This window comes from Rhamphochromis longiceps, linkage group LG4 (genome assembly GCF_057381845.1).
Source record: "Rhamphochromis longiceps isolate RC_006_pf linkage group LG4, R_longiceps_female_GT1.1, whole genome shotgun sequence".
Lineage (NCBI taxonomy): Eukaryota > Metazoa > Chordata > Actinopteri > Cichliformes > Cichlidae > Rhamphochromis > Rhamphochromis longiceps.
This window is the reverse complement of record NC_140560.1, coordinates 12219355-12243888: the sequence shown is the minus strand read 5'-3', so window position 1 is coordinate 12243888 and position 24534 is coordinate 12219355. Positions and strand designations below refer to the sequence as shown.

Here is a 24534-nt window from a genome sequence, read left to right as displayed (position 1 = left end):
GGGACATCGCGCCAGACGAAGCTTAAAACCTTGAATAGACTGAGCATCAACTCTTTTCATGAGCACAATATGCAATATGTATAAAAAAATCATTTCTACGAATATAATCTTCAATGTTAGTCATTTGGGTAAGCGACACTTTTGACACCCTCTTAAGAAGCTCTCTTCTTCTCTGCTCTGATCATGACCATCCTTTACAAAAACTGTTATTTTGCAGGCACACATTCAGTTACAAGCTCACCCATATTTTGCCCCATATGGCTATCTCAGTCTCCAGATGCTTCCTATCGACCTATTCAGAGCAGGCCTATTTTCACACCTTCTATATTACTTCTTGCTAAGCCAAGACAAAGCAAACTGTTTTTCAGCTCTGCCCCAGAAACTAATCTACGTCATGTCTGCGTCCGTAAGCGTGCATTATACCGCTTATTCTAGAAATCAAAAAGAAATCAAACATTTTTACTCCTAAAATTTTCCCTCCTTTCACAAAAGCGTATGTTTTATTCAAGCTGTCCCACAGTTTCCCTTTAAGTTTGGTATTCGATCATACTTATTATGAACACCGGGATTTTATCTTCTAAACAGGATTAAGTTCATTTTAATCCTTTAGCTTAAACATGAAAATAACAATTTCTGCCTCAGTTTTACCATATCTAAATTATCAAACACCCCAAAAGTCATAGAATGATCATAAAGCCCCTTATTTCAAAATAAACCTGAAATTCCCCCTTTTCACACCTGTTGTGTGTCACAAACTGAAAATACTTCACCAGCTCCTAGGAAATTAAAAGAAAAAGGTTAGTCAAATTATTTCTCAAAACACCTCAGCGATCCTCCTCTCGGGTTTATTTGCTCCGGGCCTGCAAACCTGTGTTAAGGAATGAAATCAATTTAATCACCATGTCAAATCTTTTACACTCCTGGCTAGGGATGGGTATTGATAAGATTTTCACGATTCTGATTCCATTTTCGATTCTGTTTAACGATTCGATTCTTTATCGATTCTCTTATCGATTCTTTTTAAGAAAAGGAGAACACTAAGGTCGATTAGCTTAGAACTTTGTTTTATATCTTCTCTTTGAACAAGATAGAAATTTAGGAGCAGCATGGCCTTACAAACCCAACAGTGAGATCTTAAGAGATCCCATCTGAGGCAGCCAGACTCTGTCTGTCTCTCTCATCATGGTCACCTAAATGCACAGTAATGGCAGGTTTTGTAATAAGGCAGATCGCGCTAACATAATATGCACTGTTAGTTGATTATTTACCTGCCGCATTAACGGGAGAGGACGTGCAAACATTACCGCTGCTGCTGGGTTGAGATTCACGAGTCCGGAGCAGAATTAAAAACACAACATTCATTTAAGGACATTGCTGTTTTGTGAGCAAATGCTTTTGCATATTCGTAGTGTTTCCTCCCTTAAATGAAGTATCTACTTTGCAAGTATTGCAAGTTGCCCTGTTGTCATCCGTTCTTGTAAAGTATAACCAAACTTGAGCGTTTGAGCCGATTACGCGCCGTGTTTCCTGCCAGGTAAATGACGCTCCGCAACGTGGTGACGTCATTCGGGGTGACTGGAATCGATAAGGAAATCGTTTGCAAAAATGGCAAACAATTCCAAGGAATTGAAACAGTGGGAACCGGTTCTCAACAAGAACCGGTTTTCGATACCCATCCATACTCCTGGCTCCACTCAGAGCTGCCTAGAAACAACACCTGTGTGTTAACATTAACTTCATTTTCATATGAAAAGTCTAGCGATCCCCTATTTGACTCATGAATATTACCTTGGGTGTAATTATTTTCCTCTATCAAATTTAATTTATTTCTACAGTGGCCTGCTTTAGTTAATAGTAACATGAGTAACATCCCACATTTTTCCTTTTAGCATTTGGTATTTTCCCCACTATACAATCTACTACCATAATCTACACCCAGTCAATAACACAGAATTTTCTCAAAGCAGACATCAGCAACCCAAAATCAGCATCCCCAGAATTAAAGTCTTCCGCTCCTGCTCATGGCAAAAGCAAAACAAAGCAAAGCATTCCCTTTCTCTTGCCAGCGTGGTGAATTGTTTGTCAACATTTATTCATCCTACCCTTGGTCCAGTCTTTATCTCAGTGTCAAGTCAGTTAAACCTTTGGTCCACATCGTCAGTCCAGTCACAGACGATCACTCACAAGCATTCACACCAGATATTGCTGATAGTGGAGACTCCCGCACAAATAATCAGATTCTCCACCCTCAGCAACATGAGCTCATTGGTTTGTTTTATTTTGTTTTGTTTTTTGTTTTTTAGGAAAAGAGTTCTTTATGCTCTTGGACTGGATTGAGTCGCTACAATCCTTTTAGACAGGGACTTACAAGCTGATCAGGTCCCCACAGGTAGCCTTTTTACACTGTCCTGGTTTCGTATTTGAGGAAAGAGACATACGACTACAAAGTCCCAGTAAGGTGCGTCAAAACAAGGATTTTATTAAAACACATATACGTGGGAAGTCGAGCACGATCACTCAAACAGCATCGATCTTCCCCGAACAATATGTGGGGTGTGATATATATACATATGATGACAAATAATATGCGTCACAGCTGATTAAAAACATGCATGTTCCAGTAAGTCTGTCTCAGGACATATTCTAAAAAAGAACAGTTACTTCCTCTGTTTCTCCGCCACCCGCCAGATGCTTCCTGTTATTCCACTTTCTGCGCTCCACTTATCAGAACTAAACTGTCACGTATGCAGGTAAACAACTTTTGCAGTTTCGAGCAGTTTCTAAATACTGTATATTCAGGCAGACTGTGTGTCATCTGTTACCAGGCAAACTTCACTACCACAGGGCACACGGGCCTTTAATATATGTAAGCATGTAGGCAATCCTTTCAATAGCTGTTGGTCACCTTAACTTCCTCCATTGATCGGTCGAACTCGCGTCGGCCGTAGCTTCATACCCTTAATTAACTTGACCGAGCTTCAACCCTTTAATTATGCAATATATGTATAACATGATTACAGTTGCACCTGCAATAAAAGATTATGTGCATGAAAGATTATTATGTGCTTATGCTAACACCTGAAAAACAGACTTTAATGTAACATCAACAGTTTCAATAAATGTTTCAATGAAATGATAATGATAAATCATAAGTGATGCAACAGTAATAATAATGATTATGAATAGTAACAGTAAAATAATATTTCATCTCCACAACACACATTGAAATCTGGAAAAGCTCACCTTACATTTGTTCTCCCGGAAATTTTTTACAGCGCTGTTAATTCACTCTTACGGGCCTTCTTAGAACAAAAATGAAAAAAAAAGAGAGCTGATTAGTAGCTCATCCAAGCACAAAACAAAATCACCTGCCAGGTTTTCTCTAAGTGCACTGTCACAATTTTAAAGGGCCCAGTTCTAACCATGTCCATGATTAATAAAACTCCCTCTATTAAAATAAGAAAACATCACTAAAACAACAACCCCAAGACTCTTAATCACAGAAAATTTTTTGCTTATTAATCTATAGATATGTTATGGGATTTGAACTTCAGGGCCACAAACGTTTTGCCCTACTCTTGGTTAAATTAATACTTACATAGTCTGAAATCAGACTTAAATCACTCCCTCTGTTCATTTTCCCCACATCATATTTCAGTGGCCTCAAATTCTTCAGCATCCTGACAACCTGAGGTCAACTGACATAATTTCACCTGCTAAATACACAGGAAATCTTGTTAAAAGCCACACCGTTTGCACACCATTGATATTCTCATTAAGCCCTTCCTAAAGACGTTATAACAATGTATCATCACTAAAGTCTAAATTTCTTTTCCAAATCTGGACTACTGCACTTAGTCACCAAGCCATCCTTCTCACACAGTCACAGTGTGTCTTTCAGTGCAAGCCTCACTCATCCAGTCAGACAGGAAACTCAAGTTCTCCTTTTTCTTTTCCTGTCTCCCCAGTCATTCAACTAATTTGCATATTGAGTCATATCTCAAGAAGTTGCCGTGACAAGAGAAATGCATATTTAAACATTACCACATTATTGAATTATTTTTATTTATTTCTACAGTAATCACTTGTTTCGATCAATCTGTACAAGAGCACTTCTAATTCACTATTCTAAAAACTACTTTAAGCTTTAATCACTTTTTCCTTTTCACAAAAATCTCTCTATTGTCATCGAACTTCCCTGAGTTATTCCTCAACTTCAAGCTTTAACTGTGTTAAATTCACACTATTTTAACACTAATGATAGATAGCAAGCTGATTTTCATTGCATGTGTGTGTGTTATTAGTCAGGTTTAATCAATGTCTGTGCAGTGGAGCTGCAGATCCACCAGGGCATGTTCTCAAAGCTGCCTTTCCTACACATTTCTCTGCTATAATTGGATCATTTTTAACTACTTTGCTATTAGTCTAATATTCTTTGTATCACTTTTTCATCACACTAAGTGACTTGGAAAAGATGATAAACAGATTCACATGCTCAAGATGCTGTCTAATCTTCATGAGCTCTCTTGTATTTGTAAGTGTGAGTAAGGTTAATACATTTTCTGTTTGTGTATGTGATTTTGTATATGTTTCTATTTTCGCAGTGTTTCAGACTCCTTCACAATTTTCCAACTTAAGCAGTCAGTTTTGTTTTTCCCAGGTTTGCTAACCCAAATTTTGATTTCCCACATTAAATAACAGCATTCCTCTGTGTTCTCACCTACTCCTCTCACTCCGTTGTCCTCTCCCACTTCTACAGTCCAATACCAGGCAGTGCTCTTTCCGCTTTGTCCTGCATTCTCCACTGTCTCTCTTTAACTGCCATGTTATTGATCTTTGGAACTGCATTCCTTGTCTTCAGCCAGGAGTGAGAGCTCGCTTGTGAGGTTCAGTGACACATGGCGCTGTAAACAATTCAACCAAAAACTTGGCCTGAAAGTTTCCAGTGATGTTAACCTATAACTTTCTTCCAACTGCTGCATGTGGAAAATTGATCCAGCTCTGCTTTGCACCTAAAAGTGACAAAACAAAGACATTTTCATTATTATCATCACTGCTTAAACAACACACTTCTCTCTCTCCGGCCAGAAATACCAATTTATGTCATGTATTCACATTCATAGGTGTAAGCGTGTCTCCATTGCATTTATTTTATGTGTTCATATTAATGTTAAGTGTAAGCTGCTTCTTCATTGCATATGTATTTTATAATCAGGTTTAATTCATGCCTCTTTGCACTGAGCTGTGGATTCAAACTATCTCACTTCTGATACTTTCCAAAAATAATTTCACATGTAACAATTTGTGTATGTGTGTTTTTTTTATTCATTCATGTAATTATTAGTTTGTGTTTTTCCTTCTCTCTTTTTTTTAAAAAAAATTACCTTTCTGTAATGATGCTCTGGGCATTTCTAAACCTCCACCAGTTCAGCCTCCATTTTCAATCCAATTCCCCACACGCTCTCACTCTAACTCGTCCGGGCTTGACCTCTCACTGGTCCTTGTTCCTGTGTGACCTTCAAATATCCAGCAAACACAGGCCCAACTCAGCTGTTTCTTCTTCTCTGTTTCTTCTCTCTTGATCTTTTCAGTCTTTTCTTGTAGGCTAACTCCCAGCATGGCAAATATCGCGTCCAGTGCCTTCAAACAGTCATGTCACTGATTAAGTCTCCAGCTTATAATTCAAAGCTCATGTTCCATCAGTGGTATTCTTACATGCTGCTGCTGGACCCTTCAGTGTTATAGGTCAGTTGGACTGTCTTTTGCCTGCTGTTAATTCTTCAAGTCCACGGTGTTCTGTCTGTCTTCTGTCTTCATCAGGAGATTGACTGTCCTTTAAGCTTCTTCTCAGGATACGGACAGAATGAGAGGTCAAGCTGTAAAAATTTTAAGCCAAAGGCTGGCCTGTTTGTCATCCCATTTCTGTTAATCTATCATTTTGCCGCTGTACTGATGTTTTGAGGTTGAGTAAGTCCATGGACACTTGTATTAACACACTAAAACACTTATTTAATATCATTTTCATTACTATTTCTTAAGACATTCATTCTCTTCCTCTACCTACATTTTAACAAGTCTCTCTCTCTCTGGTTCCACACTACACAGTTCCTTTTATGGGCATGCAAAGTTGTTCACTTCCTGCCAGACACACACACACAGCCACAGACCCTCATATTTTGATCTGTTTCTCTCTTTTCCTGCTTCTATAGCCTAATCGAACTCTTTTTGTATTTACAGTCTATAAACCCTCTGTAATTCTGCTAAATGTTGATATAAAAAGAATGCACCCTTATTACACGCACACACACTTAAATATACTAAGCTCTTTGCCTTTGCAAGCATTCACATCAAAATCTTCAGCGTGCTTAGCAGAGCTCTTTCAGACCTCAAGACAATTAAGTTTTTTGTTTTTGTTTTTTCCCCACACATATCACCATTCTTTAGCTCAGTTTTTTAGCATCATTCACACAATACTTTCATCAGCATTTTACAGACTTCCCTGAACTTCGTCGTCCCACACACACACACACACACATTTCTCTCAGACTTCCTCTTTTCACGCACTCTGCTATGAACCCACGTAGTGTTATTGTTACTTATTTATTATTTTCTACAAATCACACAGAATCACTCAGATGCAGTACCCACAACGTTCACACACTTAGAATCACTCAAAACATGATTGTGATAGACTATTTTCATCAAACCTGCTGTTTAGAATCAGAAAGAGGAAGTAGACCGCACCCTGTTAAGTGCGTATACGGCCTCAGAATCAAGGAAAAACAATTAAATCATCCAATCAATTCTCACATTACACACCAAAATCAAAAATGAATCACACCAGCATTTATTACTGACATTCTTGTCTAGTCAAACTTGCTATTTAAACAGAGATATTTGTCTTCAATGCATTAGGGTTTAGGCCCGACACAATATCTGCAATATGCACAATTCATCCACTATAGACCAAAAAATAAATAATTTCATCAACATTCACTGAAACAAATCAAAACTTTATTTATTATGTGCTAATATACCTAAGCCAATGTCTAAAAACCCACAAATTCAGCGAGGTTCACACCAATATATTTATAGAATCACCAATGATTAAAGGATTTCACAACATGCATACTTTCATTTCAACACACACTCTCAGCATTCTTCCAGCCTTAAATCACTGTTAAATTCAAAATCCGGTTTTCTACTGACCAAATAAGTGCATCCGGAAATGATCCTTGGATCATTGACTATTTTTAACCAAGGTCCGAGGTCTTGGCAGGTGTCACCTGGGATAATCCTGACGCCGCAGGGTCCTTTTACACGGGAGGAGGTTCCCACCTCTGAACTTTGCACTTAACCAAAATGACCAATCACCTATATGTACTCAAACACACATTATTCTCTTTATCCTTTAAATGACCAGTAACCTTTAAATCAGTACTGTCATTCTCCAAGTTTCATTATCATTACTTCAAAGCTTCTCATTGCTTCAAAGTTTCTCATTACTTCAAAGTTTCTCATTACTTCAAAGCTTCTCATTACTTCAAAGCTTTACCACTACTGAGCCAATTTGATAGTTAAGATCATCAACTAAGTGAACAGATAATTTAGAATTCATCCAATATGCACAGATTTGCTTTTTCTTTGAACAGGTTTGTGCCTACCTTAAAATCTTTTTAGACCGGTCTCCTGTTTGCCTCATATCAGATCCAACCTTCGGCCACATTTGTTCTCTCTGTTGCAAAGGGAACCGGGCTGAAACACCAAATATTAAAACCCGATTCTTTTATCCCCATGATAGAACAGAGAAAACCCGACTCAGAGTGGTCAAAACATTTATAATTCTTTTTATTCAATCATCTTCCAGAATAGAGAGCCCTGCACAGCCCCAAAAGCCAGTTGCAGAAACTCTAACATTACAAGCTCAACATGTGTCTTATATGGTGTTATTTCGGTACTTCAGACGTCACACACGTCACCCGTGACACACACAGTTTAATTACAAACAAACTCCTTCTACTCAGTTCCTCTTTTCTGTGTCTGATTTATTAATATGCCTGTGCACTAAAACTTCCTGTGCAGCTTGCAATAACTTCCCCTTTCTGAGGTCTGTTGCCAGGGCAACCTGTCTGAACTTACACTCAACAAAAATATAAACGCAACACCTTTGTTACTGCTCCCATTCCCCATGGGATGGACGTAGAGACCTAAAATTCATTCCAGATACACAATATAACCATCACTCCCAAACAGTGGTCACAAATCAGTCCAAATGTGTGGTAGTGGGCACATCTGCTATATTGAGATAATCCATCCCACCTCACAGGTGTGCCACATCAGGATGCTGATCTGACATCATGAGTAGTGCACAGGTGTACCTCAGACTGCCCACAACAAAAGGCCACCCTGGAATGTGCAGTTTTTTGCGCTATTGGGGGTCTGGGGACCCAGAACCGGTCAGTATCTGGTGTGACCACCATTTGCCTCATGCAGTGCAACACATCGTCGCATGGAGTCTATCAGATTGTCAATTGTGGCCTGTGGAATGTTGGTCCACTCCACTTCAATGGCTGTGCGAGGTTGTTGGATATTCGTGGGAACTGGTACACGCTGTCGTATAGGCCGGTCAAGCACATCCCGAACATGCTCAATGGGTGACATGTCCGGTGAGTATGCTGGCCATGCAAGAACAGGGACATTCTCAGCTGCCATCTGCCCTGAACAATGTGAACCATGATTCATCCGTGAAGCGCACACCTCTCCAACGTGCCAGACGCCATCGAATGTGAGCATTTGCCCACACAAGTCTGTTACGGCGACGAGCTGGAGTCAGGTCAAGACCCTGATGAGGACGACGGGCATGCAGTTGAGCATCCCTGAGACGGTTTCTGACAGTTTGTGCAGAAATTGTTTGGTTGTGCAAACCAATTGTTCCAGCAGCTGTCTGGGTGGCTGGTCTCAGACGATCTTGGAGGTGAACCTGCTGGATGTGGAGGTCCTGGGCTGGTGTGGTTACACGAGGTCTGCGGTTGTGAGGCCGGTTGGATGTGCTGCCATATTCTCTGAAACGCCTGTGGAGACGGCTTATGGTTGAGAAATGAACATTCAATGCACGGGCGACAGATCTGGTTGACATTGCTGCTGTCAGCATGCCAATTGCACGCTCCCTCACTGCTTGTGGCATCTGTGGCATTTTGCTGTGAGACAAAACTGCACATTCCAGGGTGGCCTTTTGTTGTGGGCAGTCTGAGGTACACCTGTGCACTACTCATGATGTCAGATCAGCATCCTGATGTGGCACACCTGTGAGGTGGGATGGACTATCTCAATATAGCAGATGTGCCCACTACCACACATTTGGACTGATTTGTGACCACTGTTTGGGAGGGATGGTTATATTGTGTATCTGGAATGAATTTTAGGTCTCTACATCCATCCCATGGGGAATGGGAGCAGTAACAAAGGTGTTGCGTTTATATTTTTGTTGAGTGTAGTTTCACTCTGTCTGTTGCTCATACTCTACAAAAAACATGCATTGTCTTGTCAGCCTGTGGCTTAGTCTCAAAGCTGGCCCTTTTTTATACATAAAACAATATAATCAGCAAATAAGCCTTAAAATATATATTTAAATCTCAACAGTTACAGCAGGGTGTGAGCTGTAGTTTTAGACATTTCTACCTTGAGTGCAGACTATGGAACGCCAGGACTGCCATAATGAATTAATTGAATACACCATTAAATAATTAATTAAATGTGTCAATAATTAATTAAAATTGGAATTAATTAATTAAATAAATAGTTATGACACATGTAATTAATTAATTATTGACACATTTAATTAATTATTTATGTATTTCACATTTTAATTAATTATTGACACATTTAATTAATTAATTATTGACACATTTAATTAATTATTTATGTTTTTCACATTTTAATTAATTATTGACACATTTAATTAATTATTGACACATTTAATTAATTATTGACACATTTAATTAATTATTTAATGATATATTTATTTATTTCATTTTGGCAGTTCTGGCGCCTGGCTCTCATCATGAAATAATTTTATCTGTCAGCCTCACTCATCAAACTCAGGGGGCGGGGTTAACGCTCTCCCTGTGGCTTGTCTGACATCTGATTGGTTAAACTGTAAAGCAAGTCCAGACAGATCGATCCCTGATAATAGATTGATGTACTCCCAGTAAATCTCACTCCGATCCTTTAGGTGGTGATATTCATTTTTAACTTTGCTTGGATGCGCTATGCAGTTGGAAGCAAGAAGTTGCCGCCATAAAAATCAAGACACTTGACAATACTTGTGTACCTCAATTGATACATTGCACGACGTGTACGAGAAATGTCAAAAAGCTGTCCGGAGCTGCTGAGAGAAGCAGCGAATTTAATTGAAGAAGCTCTGAGGACAAATTCCCCAACTCCGTCAGCTCAGACACAGCAGATACCTGCGGCACCATTACATACACCTGTCCAAAGTAAGTAACGTCAGCCACGTGTTATACTAATTGATGACTTAGCACACAGTTAAATCTTAGCAATCAATATGAGCATCTAAATTTCAGTGGGCGGGGGTTGTGCACCTAGGTTTATGTGTGGTAGTTAGCTAATTATGCTTTGTGTGTGACTCACTTTCGTTGTGTGTGGATGGGGCATGAAACTAGATAGTCAGTAAAACGCCCTTATTTTGCAGCACCATGCCTGGTGCTGATGTGTAGCGTTAGTGACGTTTAAAATGATGCTAAGCTGAAAGTTCAGACTGTTGTAGCTGACTGGTGGTCTGTTCCGCTGGGATATTTTCTTTGTGTTGCAGCCGAGCTAGCAAGGCTCTTTGCTCCATATAATGGTGGGAGTAGAAGAAATATGATAAGACGGTCAGCACAGAGCCTAGTACCTAGAAGAAGCTACACACATACGTTCTGTTGCTTGGCTGATCACAAGGCTAACAAAGTTCCAAGCATTCAGCTTAAAGCAGACCTCCATGCTGCAGGACTTGGAGAGCAAAAAGTGACATTTTCAGGTAAGTCTGATAGTAGAAATTTACCAGAGCCCAGTTTTGATTGTGGTTCACTGTAGGTTTTTTTGTTTGTTTGTTTTTTGTTTTTATAATTTTTAGCGTGAATGTGATAAATATTTTGTCATTTTAATTTAAATTGGACTTAAATTTCAACTGTGTGATTGTTATTTTGTGGCTATTAGATAGTACTGGCTTGTTTTCAAATATGTGGGTGTTTGATTGAATGGATATTATCTGTTTATTCTTTTAAATACAGGGAATGACAATGATCCCGAGACTGTAAGAACTAAACTGATGGAAGTGTTTCCAAAGCTCCAAGAAGGGGGAGGATTTGAGTTTCTAAAAATTACAGGATCTACTCGTAGTCGAAATCTTGCATTGCTTCAATGTCCCAGCACTGGATATACCATTGGGTATCTGAAAGACCCATCTGCAATGATTGGGCAGGCTACAATCTACATCCGTCCACTTCAACAGGACTTGCACTTTGATTGTGTACATAAATCTATATTGTCATCATTGTCATCAAATAAATAGCATTGTGGAATTTAAATTTATAAATGGATGTTTTTTATCTTTTAGGAGAGCTCAGGTCATGCCTCTGGTCCACTCATCTCCTGTATTACTTGTCAGAAGGAATTTTCCTTTTCTGAAATAAAAATGCACAGAGACAGCTGTGCTGGGTATGTACTAACAAAGACATATGTGTACTACATATTCATTTTACATTAGGAAAATGAGAGAGTATGACTATGTCAATTTTGTTAACTTCAAGGACATCCACGCAGGAATCACATAGAGAACGAGAGGGAGGCCATGTTGAAGAAAATGATAGAGAGCAAGCCACAGTCAGTGAAAGTGTGCCAGTTAGGCCTGAAACATCAGAAACCTCAGCTCAAAGTGCAGTAGTACCAGTAGTAACTGGTACTGAGGAGTTTGTTCACAAAGAACCTGACAATGGTCTGTGTAAACACATAGAGGTGCTATAAGTTTGCAAACAACTTACATTCATTCAGTAAAAAAAATATTACCTTTAATAAAATTACTTTAAAATAAGTAGTACTGCATGTAATCAACAATGTAATTCATGACTATTAATGTTAAAATACTTTCTTGGGTTCTTAATGTTGTTTGGAAACCCTGAAAGTGATGCTAGGGTAACTGAAACCAGGAATCAAACCTCATTCTGTGCAGAAATGGAATATTTAGAATATTTCTGGTAATATGTATTAGAAGATTGATTGGGTGAATGCGACTGTAGCATAAAGGCCTTTTAGTGTTTGTGGTAAAACACTATATAGGTACTAGGCCATTTGCCTTTTGGTGCTGCACTGAATGACATTTTTCAGGTGTTCTTCATCTTTGACTGTAAAGGAATGCATATCTGCATGTAACATGTTAAGAAGGTTTTTTCTATGTGTAATTTTTTCATTTATTTTTGCGGTCTAGATTGGGTGGTGATTAAAGATCCAGCTCATGCTGCCAAAGTTTTCAGAGAAAATCTACTTCGGGAACATGCATCTGGGACACCACTTCAGCTGAGGATGGATGTGAGGGACTCTGAGGAGGACAGAGACCGGGCACTTCTCTCATTCTATAAACGGCAACAAGAATGGGCATGTCCACTTCATTGTACCCTTGATGGTTAGTAATAGAAATCTATTGTGTTAAATAAATTAAATTAGTTAAATGTCTTTCAATGGAGTTGTCTTAGTGGCTTACTGATTTCATGTGGCTGAAATGCATCATACGATGAGCTCCGTTGGCCAATCATGCTAACTACAATGACAGTTATAGTGTTTTTACTCTATCACACAGAATTAACCCTGTTACTGTGAAAAACTGAATTGAATATTAAAAAAATTTAATTTGTTACAGGTTAATAAGTTGGTTGTGAATGGGCCCAGTGGTCCTAAATAATATACCTTACCACTATTAATATAAATGTGTATTGTACAATACTCCTCTTTTTTTGTTTTCTGGCAGGGTCAGGATTCTAGGATTCCAACCAAAATAATATTGCTTTCTCTTTAAAAAAAAAAACAAAAAACAATGTTTTTAATTAAATAGGTTTGGCAATAATACTCAGCCATTTTTTTTTTTTTTTTTGTACAGTGTAATCATCTGTATTTTATTTCAGGTGATGCTGCTGTTGGACAAGGGGTGATGCGGTACTTTGTGACAACAATAATATCCAAACTCCAGTTTGGATTCAGAGTAGATCTTGGTAAGTGTACCACTATTTTCATATGCTTTTGTTGTGGAATTTTTCCATTAAAGAAAGCCTGCAGACGAGCGGTGAGCGGTAGCTAACATTCTTTAATCCAAACACACAAAGAACAGACAACCAAGCTTGGTGGAGCCTGCATGTCCGCGGGACAGACGGTCAGCAGAGTCTCTCTGAGCCCAGCATGGCTCTCAGTTAAATACCTTTTTCAGGAACAAAAAGCAGTACACAGCTGTTTCACACCTTAAGGTTCACACTCCCTTGCTACCTCCCAGAGTCCTCGAAGAGACAAGACTCTTCCTGTGGAGTTGTCTGCTTCCCTAACTTCCTTACTAGACCCCCATCATTTGTCTTGCTGTATGAGTGTGAGACTTGTTAAAATCCAGTGGCACCAAGGCATTATACGATAAAATAATGTGATTAATACATAAGTAAAATAAATTCTATATACACGGTATTTCACCACTTTTAAATGTATTTTACTCTTATGTGGTGTTTGTGTCTGGATTTTTTTTTTTTTTTTTTTTTAGAAATTAACTAAAGGATAATATTGGTATATATTATCATAATTACCTCACTCTCCTTGCTTTAAAGCTTGTGATAATTTTGAAAATCCAGTTTTACATAAAGCACTGGCAAATTTAAAAAAGTAAAATAAAGAAAACTCTGCTTTCTTGGTACTTCTAGGAGGAATGGGTCGAACACTGCTATTTGAGGGTGAACCGGACCATCTGGTCCCAGCAACATCAGAGGTACTTATCGAGAGCAGCCTCTTCCGGGTTGCAGGAAGGATGTTGGCCCACACCTTTTTGCATGATGGTCCCCGTGTCACAGGATTAAGTCCTGCAATAATTCACGTGCTGTTCAATGGTGACCCGGAATTGGCAACAATTGTTATAGAAGACTGTCCTGATCTGCACATCAGGAGTATCATACAAATGGTATGTAAAATTAAAAAAATTATTGAATTACAATCAGTGTGTGGACTACCACAATAACTTGTTTAATCTTAATTTTAGCTTGAACTCGAAGAACTTACTCAGGAACAGCAAGACACAGTCTCTGATCTTTCCCTGTCTTGGGATCTCCCAGCAGTAAATAAAACAAATAGGAGATGGCTGCATAACAAACTTCTAGTGCATGCGGTAGGTTCTTGCTGGTTAAGTATCAAAGACATTGTTGTAGTTGTTGAAATTAATAAGCAGACGGATTTGTATAGAGTAGCTTTTTATTCTACACTGGCAGGCAATGGTCATGTTTCCTTTTTTTCCCCCCCTTTTTATTAGTGCCGAAATTAGTTTTGTAAATATTTGGTTTTTAAGCACTAAAATTTACCATTCTCCCAGTCAAGTTGAAATTCTTCTTCTTTATTTTTTTTTTCTTAAATCATGCACATATTTTTTTCATAACCAAAAGCTGACCTTGTCCTTCATACCTGGAAGTGTTGGCACTCACACCCTAATTCCACAAATGCGCGCACACAAGATGAAACTTCAAATACAGAAATCCCTTTACAAAATATCTTCAGGCTGTAGTATACTGACAGCAGTTAAAAAATTTACTGTATGTTTGTGTTTTTAAAATTCCCTTCTTAAAATAAACACATTCCAAATCACTACTTGATTTAGAAAGGGAATCCTCCCACTCACCCATCAGTTGTGCCTTCAGCAGAACAGTTATCTCAAGTCTGCATTACCACGTTTTGCACTTAAATAGGCATTAAAGACACATTGTAGTTAATGAAAAAAGTTACCTTAGCAATTTTTTTTATTTATTTATTTTTTTAATGCAGAATGTGGTTTGATGTTGGGAAAATAACAAAGCCCCCATAAAATATGTGTGTGTGAATTGAAGAGTATATTACTGTAAACTGTGCAAATTTATTATATTTGTCTTTGGTGTATACAGTCTACTACAGTGTAAATAGATATGGCAAAGCACGTCAGTGTGTCTTCATGTAAATTTCCTCTACCGTGCCAACTTGTGTAGAATTCAGGAGGATATTTGTTCTTATAATATGGCTTGTGTCTCTCTGCCTGGAAGGTTATTGGGAGAACCATGCGCCAACTCAAACAACTGAGAAAGGGAATCAAGGATGTCATGGTATGGCCCCTGCTAACGAGTAGGCCAGATGTTGTCCCGCTTCTTTTCCCACGAATGGCAGAAATGCAGTTCACACCACAGGTAAACCAGTTCTTTCTCATCACTGATAAGAGCGGTCCCCAACCTTTTTTGCACCATGGAATGGTTTATGTCCGACAGTATTTTTAGAGACCAGCCTTAAATCTGTAGTGGATTAATACAAGAAAATAAAACCAGTACCGCTAACAAAAAAAGATGTATTCATAGCACACGGGTAAAGAACCAAGGATACCGAGTTAACGATAAAAACCCTGAAAACCATAAATTTCACACCTGAGCATCAACTCTCACAGCCCTGTACCTCATGACTCACCGACCGTTCCGTGGCCCAGGGGTTGGGGACCAGTGATTTATGAGACCTTATTTATAAATGTATTTGATGAACTTTCCATGAAATAATATACTGAAGTTGGTGTTTCCTATTAATAAAAATGGTAAAATATATTCTTTTCACCAGTACTTTAGACTAAGTTGTCCTCTTCCATGTTCTATCAGATGGTAATAGACAAAATCACATGGCCAGCTCAGGATAGTGATGAAGATGAGGAATTTGATGTTGAGTCCATGTGCCGCATCACTGGATTTCTACGGATCTTCATTGAAACTGGTATAGGCACCTTTTTTTTTTTCCTTTTTTTAAATAAAGCTATTGCTCATATTGCAAATGCTTGATAATAAGCATTTAAAGTTATAATGTATGAAATTCATAATTTCACTGTATATTCTCTGCAGCATGATGAACAATTAACTAAATGTTTTCTTAACTCCATTTCTGACTTTCTAGCTTCATCAAGTAGACTGGCCCAACTGATGAAATTCTGGGTTGGCTGGGAGATGCTTCCTCCTGAACTCAATGTGGAGATCTCTGGTGGCACCTTTCCGACAGCGTCTACTTGTTTTGAAACGCTAAAGCTGCCAGCTCATTTCCAGACATACCAAGACTTCGAGGAAGCACTTATTTCTGCAATAAATAGTGCACACACAGGTTTTGGACTGGTTTAAGATTTTTCAGGCTGAAATTTCGCCATAGTTCAAACAGAAAGCAACCAAAGGCGAATGAAACACATGTTTAATGGTTCACATTTTTCTAAAAAGCAATTTTACATTTTGATATAAAATGGGAGAGACAGCAGTTCTGCATCCCAAGCTGTCATGTCTTTTTTTTTTTTTTTTCCCCACAATTACAATAAAACAAATTATAATTTTGTTAACCAAAAAATTATGTGACAAATGTCATGATGGGGGAAAAACTTGAAAGAAAGAAAGGAACTTGTAAGATTATGTGAGGGAAGCAAATTGTTTTACATTGCATGTCTGTTTGTTTTAGCATGCTAAATAAAAAGCTTGGATTGTATATCAGTCTCCTATGGTTCTTGACAGAATTTGGACGGTCTCCAAGTAAGATCCGATTGCATCTGTCAATGAAACTCCTGGAACTGGCAAAGTAGCAAGCTCTTCATCTGATAGCTCACGGCCCAGCTGAATGTCAGGTACTGATGTAGCGCCTCCATGGTTAGTGTGAGGCCCGTTCCAGTCAATCCCGTAGTCTTCAGAAACCTGAACGTGGAATAATCTTTAGTGTTGTAGTTACAACTACTTTAATAATGCTTTAGGTCATTGCACAACCTATTTGGGACTTTTTTTTGGTCCGCATGTTGGTGAGTATTTAAATAATATGTTAACAATCAAATACTATAAAACAGTACAATTGTGCATAGGCTAGAAAAATGTACATGCGACAAAGAAATCTTAGCTCAAAACGTTGGAGAGCTTAGGTTTGAATCGCTGACTATCACCTTTTAGCACATGGGTTTTCTCCCCTAGTCAAAAACTAAACAGTATGTAGCAGGGTTTTTTTTTTTTGTTTTTTTTTTAACTTTGTTAAAAGGCGGTTGTTCTCTAACCTCTGAAGGATCCTCCACGGGGCCTTGGTCTCTGTATCTTATCCAGAGTTGCTGTGGTGACTGATTCCGTTCAGTTCTAAGACCATGACTGTTCCATGCATCTTGGAAAGAGTCTAGGTTGCTCTGTATGTGTGGACGGAAAACTCGGTGCAAGGCGTACAGATGGATTTCACTGTCTGGATTAAGTGTTCCCTGATGTTCCAGTGAAGTGAACAGCTGATAGAAAAGGTCTAGGGCATGCTCGTAGACATCTCTCCACATCCTCTCTATTCTGTGATTAAAATAAAATTGAAAATTTTTATGTGATGTAATTTTCATAAAGCATTACACTGGTAGAGTCTATAACACAGCAACAAAACATGTTATTTACCGCTGATTGTGGACACTTCGGCCTGTGATGTGAGAGTTCCTGTTGGTGCCTCTGCTCCTGATCATGAATTCAGCTACATCGGCATTCTCCCCACCTTTATCAGACCGAACCCTTGATGGCAGTCCGTACTGCTCAACAGCAGCAATAAAGCTCTCCAAGACTGTTCTAGCTCTGTTGTTGCCAGCCACTGTCAAGTAGACAATTAGTCGACTGAATCCATCCGTGCCACCATGGACAACAAATCTCCATCTGTGAGACAATATGTAAAACACACACACAAAAAAAACAACAACCTTTTTGTAGAACAATTATTTAAAATATCTATAATATGGTTAATGATTCCTATGTCAATACCACTGATACCTTATTAGCTTATGGTTGCCGTCAATGTGCCATAAGGAGTTTGGACCTGGAACAGAATACTGCAGTCGTCTTAATACATGCAGCCGTAGACGTCTGATGTTCACTCCTTCTGCATCGACTCTGCGTAAAGACTCCCGCAGTCTTGAGACTGAGAGGTGGGCAAAAATAACCACAAACTAACTGGCCACTTCATTAGAAATACCTATATTAACCACCTGACCAATATTGTAAAAATATCTACCAGTAGAATTTCAAATATTCATCAGTTAGTGATACTGTCATGGTCACTTTTGAGGAAAGAGTGTCAGTATAATAAACTGCATAACAAATCATGGTGCTTAGGAAAGGATACATACACAATCATGAGCTTAACTTTAGCTTGGCTCACTAACAGATCACTTATTCATAAATTTCAATAACAGGCTTATTATACTCACCAGGGACACGCACACCTCTTGCATTCAGAAATCCATGCATTAGCTTGTAGCCGGTGTTTGGATGGCTTCTGTGGACTTCATTTACAATACGATCCAACTCCTCATCAGTAACAGATGAATAGAGGTCTGTCTTTCTACACAGATGAAAAACACTGAGTAATGTTGGAGTTTACGAAATATTATCTTAGACTGGTCGACAATCAGGTCTATAAGTGATGACCTGATGAATCCTGCTTCCACGCTCAAACTGCTCTGTGTTTTTTAAGGCTGTTGTGCTTTTAACACGTTTTAATGCTTTGCATCTTGGTCTATCTAATCTCAACAAGCCCCTAAAAACAGTTAGTGATCACTGTCGGCCTCTCTAGGGTTTCATTACCACTGTTGATTTTAAAAACCAGTTTTTAAAACCTGGGTGTAACTGCAGCCCAGCCCATGCAGCAGTATATTAATGACTAACCTATATTAATGACTGGGTGGATTATCTCGATTGTTCTCCTGACTGAAGTTTTGTCCATTTACAGCAGGGGTCTCGAAGTCCGGGCCTTGAGGGCCGATGTCGTGCAGGTTTAAATGTGTCCTTGACCAAAACACAGCTGATTTAAATGGCTAAATTACCTCCTCAACATGTCTTGAAGTTCTTCAGAGGCCTGGTAATGACCTAATTATTTGATACAGGTCACTGTGTCTATGCTGTGTAGCTAGCGATCACATAGCACATCATTATATACCAACTAGCCCAACTTCATTAACCCCACAAAACGTTTATTTTCCTGTCTTCATTTATGTGAAGTGATAGCAGAGCTGTACATCTTAATTTGATTTAGAAAATCTCTTGGTGTGAACATGCAATATTATACTTAGATGGAAACTAGCTAGCTAACTTCCTGCTAACTTCTAACTTCGTTAAATTGCATAAATTCTGTTTTCATGGATGCCTGGATGTTAAACTTAATTGTTGCACCTGGTAAAGGAGCAACGCTGATAATTTTATTACAGAATTTAGACAGTTTTTCAATTCTCAGTGAGTAAATACCTTAAGCCGTTTTGTTCCATACGCCTCCTGATTGTCCTTTCAGACACTCCGAACCTCGTCGCAATTTCACTCGCTGTCAATCCACAGAGAACATGATGCTCGAAAACGTCAATCGGTATATCAAAAGCGGGGCGTCCCGTTCCGCGATGCTTTGCTGGAGTACTTCATGTAAGTTTGCAGTCACTCTACCATCAATGTCTTGGTTGGAGAGTGCGGAAATAAGTCCAAGAATTTCAATAAATTCCTCAGTTTTATTTGTCACATGCTCCGGCTGAGCAATTCCTGCTTCAACATTATCTGCTAGGTCTAAAATATCTCTTACCAACTCGAGAGCGATTTCACGAAAATCCCCCATGACGGTAGCGATGTTTTGCATGGAGCCACTCCAGACCAAAGCAATGGTTTTGACTCGATCAGCGTTAACCCCGCCCCCTGAGTTTGATGGGTGAGGCTGACAGATAAAATTATTTCATGATGAGAGCCGGGCGCCAAGACTGCCAAAATGAAATAAATAAATATATCATTAAATAATTAATTAAATGTGTCAATAATTAATTAAATGTGTCAATAATTAATTAATTAAATGTGTCAATAATTAATTAAAATGTGAAATACATAAATAATTAATTAAATGTGTCAATAATTAATTAATTACATGTGTCATAACTATTTATTTAATTAATTAATTCCAATTTTAATTAATTATTGACACATTTAATTAATTATTTAATGGTGTATTTAATTAATTCATTATGGCAGTCCTGGCGTTCCATACAAAACTTCTTTGATTTGATTTTGATAAACATGTTCATAAAGAAAAATGTTCTTTATCACAAAAATTTATTTTTTGACAAAACATGTTAGTCTAATCCACAAGACAACTCTTTCTATGTTATGTCTAAGTTTCATCTAATTCACGTGCTTATTAAATTAAATATAAAATCATCCTTACATGCATTAATTCCATCAATCTTGTCTCTCTCTTAATAAAGAAAATATTATCTCTTTCTCTCTATTTAATGAAAACATTTTTCTTGTCCAGATATTCTCATTGATCAACTGTGATGACTGAATGTTGGTATTGATATTTGATTAATGCCAACAGATCTGCTTTTTTCACTTATTACATTCTTAAAATGTGCTCTCCTTTGTGAGCGTTCATGTCACTAAGGCATGTTTCCTTATACCGGTCTATTGATTCTTCACATTTAAATCAGTAAAACATATGACTGTCATTTTATATGACTTGTGAGTAATTACATGATAATTGCTGGGATTTGGGGTTTTTTTTGTTGACTTGAAGCTGTGTTGACTCACTCTAAATTCATAATGTACATTTCATCCAGACTTTGAATAGCCTGCTTTTTAGTATATATTTTCCACTCACTGGGAATCTGACCTTGGCCTGTGAATTTGCATCCATAGTGGTCTTCCAATTCTTTCTGAAATCGACACACAAACCATTTCCAGTACTTCAGCTTAGACTCATCAGGGGTAATGCTCCAGTTTTTATATGGGATTCCAGCTGTTTTGTACATTTTATAAGGAAAGGATTCTTCTGGATTATGCTTATGGTAAAAATGTAAATCACTTGTAACCTTTGTTGTGCAGAACTCAATACTCATTTCCTCAGTGCCTTTGAAGTGTCTACCACTGACTGCAGAAGATCGATGAAAGGGGACGCTGTGGTCTTCAGGACTGTGCTCTTTAACAGTGTTGGTACAAACAGCTCTACAGAACGGGCAGGTTTCCCAGCAGCAGTTACACAGCTGATCGATGAGAATTTGATCAGGTCTCAGTCTAAATTCCTTCATCTTATCAAGCAACTCATCTCTTTTCTGACTCATATCTTTTCTGATGGATTCGAGACCTTTCTTGATCTCTTCTTTAAGAAAGTCAAAATTGTTTATGTCACTAAAGTTTTGACAAGAGATGGCATCAAGAGTCAGTTTGTCTTTCAGGAAACTGGAAAACTCATTTGCCCACATATCTATGTCTCCTTTTTGGGTTTTGACGTTATTTGTTGCATCATCTAAAGCTTCATGGACAAGTTTACTGATGTAATTCACATTTTTCTCGAGTATAGCCAATGCTTTAACTTTGCATTCTCTGAACATGTAAGTGTTTACTCTGTCTTTGATAAAAGCTTCTACTTGCTTCCTTGGTTTTTGGATGTATATGATGAAAGCATCAAAGTCCTCGTTCTCTGCAAGTGACTTCAACAAATATTTCTCTAAGTTCAGTCTGTTCTCATTAAATGCTGTGAAAGTGCAGCTCGTCTCTCCAGCAAGATCAATGGCAGTCTTGTTGCAGACTGCTTCAACAATGGAAACCTTCAGTTTTTCACAGATCATTTCTCCAAACACAACAGCAGATGAGTTTCCTTTGCAGAAGCTGCTGAAAATGTTGTAGTGTTGTTTTCTTATTTTCAAAAAAAGTGAGTACATTGTTGTTCATCTTGTATGTTTTGTGAGACTCTGAAAGCCAAATGCCCACCTTGTCAAATACATACAATAGGAGATCAACTGTGAACTCTGATAGGTTTGTAGCTTGAATCTATTCGCTGGAACGTTGAAGACAATATAATTACACAGCAAGCAAGACACGAAGTAGGCAAAGTTCTTCATGTTTCTCGTGCACGGGAGAGAACCGGACAAACGCCGTTCCTTCGCTTGACCCCAGTTGCTCTCGTCCATTCCCCCGTAACACTGCACTTTTATTGTGGTTACATGAATATGCATAGGCTCATTAACATATGACGTCTACATACACACAAAGAGTACCTTGCCTGTGTGTGTGTGTGTGTGTGTGTGGGGGGGGGGGGGTCAGAGTGTGACCCCATAAACAACTTCCCTTAACCTGCTGGTCTGGAAAATCCAACAGTTCATCTAAACAAAAAGCACTTAGACTAAAACAAACGTAGCCACGTTTATCCTACCATAAAACAATAAGAGAAGGTACGACCTCTTCCCATGCTCCCAGGATGTAGGTGTGCATTCCAGTGTGGAATACACACCAAGCCTTTGCAGCCTGTTAAAGATCACACAACCTATCACTACACAATTGATTATACACCTCTAAGCATATATGGTTAAATATTTCTAAGCATAAATGACAATCAACAATACAAAACCTAACATTCCCCCCTTTTTTGACCTTTATGCTAGAAACGTTCCCAGTTATGAATACTTCATGTCTGACAGTTTCAATGCAAACATTTTTATACACAGCATATGTCAATCACCCTAAATTACTGTAAAAGTACACAGTTTAACAAATGTGTTAGCAGTTATCCCATTCCTCATTGATCTCATCCAATGGCAAACTGCATCCTACGAGCAAACAAATGAATTGTTAATTTAATAGTTAAAATAAGAAAGTAACATTTTCAAAAACATCCCAGCTTGGTGGTGCTTCCTCCGGGTATGCAAATCACATGTCTCTCTGCAGAGTGTTTTAAGTTCTGCAGGGCATCGTAAATGTCTCTTCCAGTTGTTTCCATCATTGTCCATAGGACCAGAGTCCAAATGTATGTAGAATAAACATTCAAACATACCAGTTGGTTTTGTTGTTTGTCAATGAGGCTTTCAGCTATCTCCAAAGTTGCAGACCTCTTCAGCACTCTACCAACCCCCATCACCTCACTTCAGGCCTTCGTCATGCGAGGGGGGTACTTATGACTCCTCCATTGTCCACGCTCTTCAGAAAAACCCCTCTGTGGAAAGGGTGCTGGGTCGAGGTATCTTACTGCTGTTATGATCCCAGCAGCCTTCAGTGTGTCATCGTATTCACAGTATAGTGGCACAGCATTAGGTGATGTTCATAGGAAACTGCTGTCATCACCACCAAAGCTGATAGGTTTGTAGCTTGAACCTATTCGCTGGAACGTTAAAGACAATATAATTACACAGCAAGCAAGACACGAAGTAGGCAAAGTTCTTCATGTTTCTGTGTGTGTGTGTGTGTGTGTGTGTGTGTGTGTGTGTGTGTGTGTGTGTGTGTGTGTGTGTGTGTGTGGCGTCAAGATGTGGCCCTGTGAAGACTCCCCAAAGCTGGTGCCAGGAGTCTAGGGCTCAATCTGAACAAAAGGCTCTTATACTTAAAGAGATATACGTGTGTTTGGTAAACCATATGCAGTGGGGCAAAAAAGTATTTAGTCAGCCACCAATTGTGCAAGTTCCCCCACTTAAAATGATGACAGAGGTCAGTAATTTGCACCAGAGGTACACTTCAACTGTGAGAGACAGAATGTGAAAAAAAATCCATGAATTCACATGGTAGGATTTGTAAAGAATTTATTCGTAAATTAGGGTGGAAAATAAGTATTTGGTCACCTCAAACATGGAAAATCTCCTGCTCTCACAGACCTGTAATGTCTTCTGTAAGACGCTTTTCTGTCCCCCACTCGTTACCTGTTTGAATGGCACCTGTTTGAACTCATCATCTGTATAAAAGACACCTGTCCACAGCCTCAAACAGTCAGACTCCAAACTCCGCCACGGCAAAGACCAAAGAGCTTTCGAAGGACACCAGGAAAAGTATTGTAGAACTGCACCAGACTGGGAAGAGTGAATCTACAATAGGCAAGCAGCTTGGTGTGAAAAAATCAACTGTGGGAGCAATCATCAGAAAATGGAAGACATACAAGACCACTGATAATCTCCCACGATCTGGGGCTCCACGCAAGATCTCATCCCGTGGGGTCAAAATGATCATGAGAACGGTGAGCAAAGATCCCAGAACCACACGGGGGGACCTGGTGAATGACCTGCAGAGAGCTGGGACCAAAGTAACAAAGGTCACCATCAGTAACACACTACAACGGCAGGGAATCAAATCCCACAGCGCCAGACGTGTTCCGCTGCTGAAGCCAGTGCATGTCCAGGCCCGTCTGAAGTTTGCCAGAGAGCACATGGATGATACAGCAGAGGATTGGGAGAATGTCATGTGGTCAGATGAAACCAAAGTAGAACTTTTTGGTATAAACTCAACTCGTCGTGTTTGGAGGACGAAGAATACTGAG

The 24534-nt window shown here is 38.8% G+C and overlaps 2 protein-coding genes, 1 long non-coding RNA gene and 1 pseudogene across 3 annotated transcripts; 2 read left to right on the top strand and 2 right to left on the bottom strand.

Annotated features, from left to right (window-relative positions):
• The first annotated feature begins 10872 nt into the window (after positions 1-10872).
• On the top strand, positions 10873-11875 carry LOC146671142 (uncharacterized). The gene is made up of 4 exons (XR_014911408.1): positions 10873-11038; positions 11292-11530; positions 11618-11718; positions 11811-11875. It is a non-coding gene; the product is annotated as an uncharacterized LOC146671142 (long non-coding RNA).
• A 9-nt stretch (positions 11876-11884) lies between these two features.
• Positions 11885-16406, top strand: LOC146671141 (uncharacterized). The gene is made up of 8 exons (XM_085404999.1): positions 11885-11995; positions 12485-12679; positions 13176-13262; positions 13950-14203; positions 14282-14407; positions 15306-15446; positions 15900-16011; positions 16189-16406. Exons 2-8 carry the CDS (start codon positions 12580-12582, stop codon positions 16404-16406), a joined length of 1038 nt encoding a protein of 345 aa, XP_085261125.1. The 5' UTR covers positions 11885-11995; positions 12485-12579.
• LOC146671140 (uncharacterized) lies at positions 16199-19649 on the bottom strand. Its single transcript, XM_085403324.1, has 6 exons — positions 19512-19649; positions 18479-18612; positions 18042-18189; positions 17679-17927; positions 17309-17579; positions 16199-16961 (listed from the first exon to the last, which is right to left on the bottom strand). Exons 1-6 carry the CDS (start codon positions 19529-19531, stop codon positions 16761-16763), a joined length of 1023 nt encoding a protein of 340 aa, XP_085259450.1. The 5' UTR covers positions 19532-19649; the 3' UTR covers positions 16199-16760.
• A 1175-nt stretch (positions 19650-20824) lies between these two features.
• LOC146671139 (interferon-induced very large GTPase 1-like) lies at positions 20825-23148 on the bottom strand (annotated as a pseudogene).
• Positions 23149-24534: the final 1386 nt, after the last annotated feature.

Bases quoted from the DNA above. Each gene is read 5' to 3' on its own strand.
- LOC146671141 (XM_085404999.1), top strand. From the start codon at position 12,580: ATGGATGTGAGGGACTCTGAGGAGGACAGAGACCGGGCACTTCTCTCA. The intron at 13,263-13,949 runs GTAAGTGTACCA...TGGTACTTCTAG, and splicing joins TGGATTCAGAGTAGATCTTG to GAGGAATGGGTCGAACACTG. The intron at 16,012-16,188 runs GTATAGGCACCT...CTGACTTTCTAG, and splicing joins ACGGATCTTCATTGAAACTG to CTTCATCAAGTAGACTGGCC.
- LOC146671140 (XM_085403324.1), bottom strand. From the start codon at position 19,531: ATGGAACAAAACGGCTTAAG. The intron at 18,613-19,511 runs GTATTTACTCAC...TCATCTGTGTAG, and splicing joins ATGGAACAAAACGGCTTAAG to AAAGACAGACCTCTATTCAT. The intron at 18,190-18,478 runs GTGAGTATAATA...CCCACCTCTCAG, and splicing joins AAGAGGTGTGCGTGTCCCTG to TCTCAAGACTGCGGGAGTCT.